General features: G+C 50.4%; 1 protein-coding gene across 2 annotated transcripts in view; it reads right to left on the reverse strand.

Annotated features, from left to right (window-relative positions):
- Positions 1 to 714: 714 nt before the first annotated feature.
- LOC128699467 (homeobox protein Nkx-2.8-like) overlaps positions 715 to 5693 on the reverse strand; it is a 116379-nt gene continuing 111400 nt past the window's right edge. The window contains exons 1-3 of one of the 2 annotated variants that reach the window (XM_053792231.2): positions 4201 to 4568; positions 3919 to 4003; positions 715 to 3597 (exon numbers count right to left, since the gene is read on the reverse strand). In XM_053792231.2, coding sequence (XP_053648206.1) covers positions 2582 to 3597; positions 3919 to 4003; positions 4201 to 4251 — 1152 coding nt within the window. In that variant the 5' untranslated portion in view covers positions 4252 to 4568 and the 3' untranslated portion in view covers positions 715 to 2581. Of the gene's footprint in view, positions 3598 to 3918; positions 4004 to 4200; positions 4569 to 5693 lie in introns of those variants that run through there. The other variant, XR_011393697.1, reaches the window with a different exon arrangement.

Here is a 5693-nt window from a genome sequence, read left to right on the forward strand (position 1 = left end):
AGTGGTTACTGCCCCAGTTATCCAGTGGTTACTGCCCCAGTTATCCAGTGATTACTGCCCCAGTTATCCAGTGAGTACTGCCCCAGTTATCCAGTGGTTACTGCCCCAGTTATCCAGTGAGTACTGCCCCAGTTATCCAGTGGTTACTGCCCCAGTTATCCAGTGAGTACTGCCCCAGTTATCCAGTGGTTACTGCCCCAGTTATCCAGTGATTACTGCCCCAGTTATCCAGTGAGTACTGCCCCAGTTATCCAGTGAGTACTGCCCCAGTTATCCAGTGGTTACTGCCCCAGTTATCCAGTGGTTACTGCCCCAGTTATCCAGTGATTACTGCCCCAGTTATCCAGTGAGTACTGCCCCAGTTATCCAGTGAGTACTGCCCCAGTTATCCAGTGATTACTGCCCCAGTTATCCAGTGGTTACTGCCCCAGTTATCCAGTGATTACTGCCCCAGTTATCCAGTGATTACTGCCCCAGTTATCCAGTGGTTAACTCTACCTAGACGGCAGCAAACTACACTGCATCATCCTTATCCCCCTCTTAATAATAATAATAATAATCATAATAATAATAACTAATAATAATAATAATAATAATAACTAATAACAATAATATAATAATAATAATAATAATAATAATAATAATAATAATAATAATAATAATAATAATCTTCCCGGTAATCCACCTTATTCTTATCTTCTAATATTCCTGCCTTTAACGCATTTTCTCATTTAAAAATATGAAGTGCCATCTCCCTCATTTACATCTTCCTCATCATCTTCCTCATCATCTTCCTCCACATCCTCATCCACATCCTCACAGGTAATGGAACACCAAACACAGTTATCATTATTATTATTATTATTCACCAATATATACACTAGTGTCAGGCGCCGCCATCTTGCCTCTCCAACCACAACACAACCATAAATATTTATATCCATGTATGTATATGTATGTATATGTATGTATATGTACACATCTCTCCAGTCGCTCAGTCTGTGAGAACTGTTCAACTCGCGGCATCACTCACTTATGTGGCACTCTGTGGTTCTTCCCGGCGGCACTGGTTTATAGCAGTCATATTACTTCTTAGTAATAGCACTGTTTCTTAGTGGCACTGGTCTCTTAGCACTGGCACTGTTTTTTTTAGCAGCAACACTGGTTCTTAGCAGTGGCACTGATTTTTAGCAGTGGCACTGGTTTTTAGCAGTGGCACTGGTTTTTAGCAGTGACACTGGTTCTTAGCAGTGACACTTTTTTCCCACACAAGAAATGGCTTTTGACTTTAGTTCACTGGAGCGTCAGAGTGGCACTGTGCGGGTGAGGCAGCACGGGGAGTGCCGCTAATTAGCAGCACTCACGTGCAGGGGTTCATCCCCCTGAGGGTAATTTCGCTCCAAGGGTAAATCAAGGGCCATTTCCCCTGGGGGGGTACCTTGCAGAGCCCTGATGTGGGTGCTGTGCCCCTGCAAAGACTGCTAAATATGGCGGGCCTTGCAGCCCTGAGGCTTTATTTGGCCCTTCAAGTCTTCCCTTAACTTACGTGTACTGAACTTCTATTATGAATGCTAAGGGCTTGTATCAGTCCACTGTGACCCTGAGAGACAGTCAGGGGTGAGAGAAGGTTAAAAGAGTGTCCGTAGTTCGTAAGTGTCCGTAGTTCGTAAGTGTCCACTGGCTTAAACGGGTTGCATAGTCTCTTTGACAATCCACACGTGTTTGAAGAGGTCAGCACCTCCCTCCATACACTGCAGGAGTTCTGTAGGGGGCCCCTCAGAGTTCTGCAGGGGGCCCCTCAAAGTTCTGCACGGGGCCCTCAGTTTCTGGTCACTGCCTGGACTTCAACACTGTCTTCGTATTTACGAAATGTAGAGAATGACCAAGTCACTGAAATACACTTATTACTGACTACACGATCATCCCTCAACATACATACATACACACACACACACACACACACACACACAACGTAAACATACACACACACACCCTGGCTACGCTAACACATACACACATAAACCGGTTAAACACACACACACACACACACATATTGGATACACACACTTGCACACACACACATACACAGTGCTACACACTCACTCCTGTTAAAAACACACATACACACATTGGGTACACACATTCATACACATACTGCCTACATCCACACATACATATATACTTATTGCTAAACACACATGTACTACCTATACACAGACACACATACACACCACATACTGTGTACACACACAAACACACACACACACACACACACACACACACACACACACACACACACACACACACACAGACACACACACACACACACACACACACACACACACACACACACACACACACACAGACACACACACACACACACACACACACACACACACACACACACACACACACACACACACACACACACACACACACACACACACACTCTAGCTACACACTTAAGGCACACTGTAAAATGAGTCGCTTCTCAGAGAGTTGAACATTGCACAGTCAGCGGCCGTGTTCACAGTTCAAAAGATTCACAACACATGTTGGACTAGCCGGGCGTGTGTGGGCGTCACCAGCGCGCGGGGGCGTGAGCGCCGCCCACGGGGGAGGAACCCACGGTGGTGTCAATGGCGGTGCTGCTGCTGCTGGTGGTGGTGACCGGTGATGCAGGTCGCGGTGACGACAGGGACGCCACCGGGGACGATGACGATGACCGACTGCCGCCCTCGAGGACCCTGATGGGGGCGCGGGCGGCCGGGGTGGTCACAGGCGGAGTGGAGAAGAGAGGTAGAGGGTTGGAGAGGGTGGAGGCCGTAGAGAAGAGAGGATGTGAGGGCAGGAGGAGGGAGGAGGTGAGTGAGGCCGCCAGTGCTGGGGGCAGCGAGGTCTGCCCTAAAGCTGGGGGCATCGACCCCAGTCGTAGACCTCCTGAAGTGCCGAAGAGCCCAGAGAAGAGCCCCGGGAATGCCACGGGAGGAGAGAGGTGCAGAGGCGGGTGTATCCGGGGGTCTAGGAAGGAGCTGGTGTCGTGGGGCACGCCCTCAGCACGCCCCCCCACTCCCTGCACTGACGAAAGCCTCTCCCGCACCAGCAGCGGTACCGTCAGGCGCCGCAGGGCGCTCGGAAGTGATCCCAGAGACCCGGCTGAGGAGACGTACGGGTTGTCTAGCGATGGAGGGAGACCCTTCTCGCGATACAACTTCTTGGTCTTGTAGCGGTGATTCTGGAACCAGATCTTGACCTGAGTGGGCGTCAGGTTAATGAGAGAGGCCAGGTGCTCCCTCTCCGGCGCCGACAGGTACCGCTGCTGGCGGAACCTCCTCTCCAGTTCGTAGGTCTGAGACTTGGTGAAGAGAATTCTCCTCTTCCTCTTGCGGCCGTTGGGTTCCCGTCCATCTTCAGGTTCATCCTCGACATCCACGGCCTCCATGTCCTCATCCACCTGGAACTCATCTTCAGCCACGCTGGTGTTCTCTGTGGAGTCTGCCGCCGCCTGGACGGGGTTGCGATCGTCCAGATGCGGCAGAGAATTGTTGGTTGTGGTGGTGGAGTCCCCGCCCTCCACTACCAGCGTCTGCAACCCCACTGCCGGAGAAGAGGATGCGTATCACTACTTGCAAACTAAACAAGGTTCTCAGGGTTAATAACCCTGCTTGTTCGGCCGCTCTTTATGAACCCTCAGAAATGTAACATATACCTCCACTACTCTAGCTCTTGGGTCTGTGTATATCCCCACTACTCTGTGTATGTATCGCCACTACTCTAGCTCCTGGGTCTGTGTATATCCCATAGCTCTTGGGTCTGAGCGCATCCATATGCTTTTTGGTTAGCGTTCACAAGATGCAAAATTGAAATTCATTGAGTAAGAAGTACTGTAGCAGGAGGAGAAACACGACACTGACGTACCTTTGGCCGGCTTGTCAGGCAGCTGAAGGAGGTCCCTGACGGAGAAGCTGGTCACTCGGCCGCTGCCACATCCATCCTGCTGCTTCTGCGCGAGAGACAACAGAGAGGCAAGGGTCATTATGGCTACCTACAACGGAAACACTATTTTATTAACTTCTGTGTTTTCCCATCACCGTCAAACTTCCCAAAACTTCCATGGAAAAAATACAAATATATATATACATTTATCTGTGGGTGTTGAGTGTGGCTGACAAGTGGAGAGTGTAAGCGCGACTCACTTACCATGTCCCGCTCACTGATATTGCAACTCTCTTTGTAAGGCACGGATGCCATTCACTCGGTAAAAAAGCAAAACAAAAAAAAAACAAGAACACTAAAGCTCTCTTATATTTGCTTGTCCACCTAAGCCAGTCCTCAACAAACTAGCGAGAAAACTGCTGCGAGGCTTTGTCGGCGATGGACGGCCACGGACGCCGGATGGGGAGGAGCTGGGCGGAGTCACGGCAGGCGGTAGGTGGGGCCTCCCGGCGCCGCCAGCCAATACCAACCCTCGGAGGCAGCAACCCGCCGGGGGAACATGATCCCCAGTGTTGTCCTCCGCCGGGGGAAGTGGAGTCGCCAGTGTTTCTCTCTCCTTTTTTTTCTTATTTCCTTCGTTCCATCAGGCCGCTAACACGGGTCGTTTCCTTTATTAAATTTTTGTGATGGGTGTATTATTGCAACGAGGAACGCCCTTACAAACACAGCTGGCAGGTAATCTGCAGTTGAGATCTGCAATAAACACCTAACTCATTCCTTGTGCCCATTTAGGGAAGCCTTGGGGGCAATTTGGGTATATTCTTGCCCCTTAGAGGGGGAACATGGAAACATGCCCGTCACTTAGAGCCACCTAGGAGGAGCATGGAGACATACGCTTGTCACTTAGAGCCACCTAGGGAGAGCATAGAGACATATGCTCGCCACTTAGAGCCACGTAGGGGGAGCATAGAGGCATATGCTTGCCCTTTAGAGCCATAAATAAAATGCGGTGGTGGCGTCGTTAAGATTTTTAATAGTGTGAAGCCTTTTAGCCAATCCGGGAAGAGCCTTTCCAGCGACCCTTTGTCCGAGCGAGCGTGTTCCCATTGTGACTGTGTAACCGACCCTAGAGGCTGCTAGGGAGGGGGGAAAGAGAGAGGAGGGGAGGGGGAAACTAAGGGAAAAGTGGAGAGGGGGGAAGGGAGAGCAATCCCCTTTGTCACCGGCCACTACACAGGGGATTTTCTCCACCGCTCTTGCTGCCTCTCTTCGGCACCTACCCTGGTGATTAATTCATATGCCTCTTTCCCCCTCCCCCTCTCCCCTCCCCCTCTCCCCTCCCTCCTCGCCCCTGCCCGACCAGCAAGATTATTGATTCCATATGTCGTGGTGTGAGGCAGGGCATTCTATCCTGAGTCTATCCTGCCTGTGGAAACACACACACACACACACACAAACCCCGCGGTAAATCTCTGGTGAGTGGAGAAAGGAGAGAAGGGAGGGGGAGAGGTGATGGAGGAAGGAGAGAGAGAGAGGTGATGGGTGGTTGAGGAATGGTTGACTACATGAAGGGGAGGAGTGAGGAAGGAGAGGTGCTGGCTGCCTACTTGAAAAGGGTTGAGAGGGGGAGAAGAAGGAGGTGGACCAGTTGAAGTGGATTGAGGGGTTGTAGTTGATAGTAGTGAGGGGAGGGAGGGGGGATATTTCTTGTAGAAGGTTAATAGAGAAAGTGAATGATGTGAGAATAACATCAAACT

The sequence above is a fragment of the Cherax quadricarinatus genome, chromosome 61, assembly GCF_038502225.1.
Source record: "Cherax quadricarinatus isolate ZL_2023a chromosome 61, ASM3850222v1, whole genome shotgun sequence".
NCBI classification, from domain to species: domain Eukaryota; kingdom Metazoa; phylum Arthropoda; class Malacostraca; order Decapoda; family Parastacidae; genus Cherax; species Cherax quadricarinatus.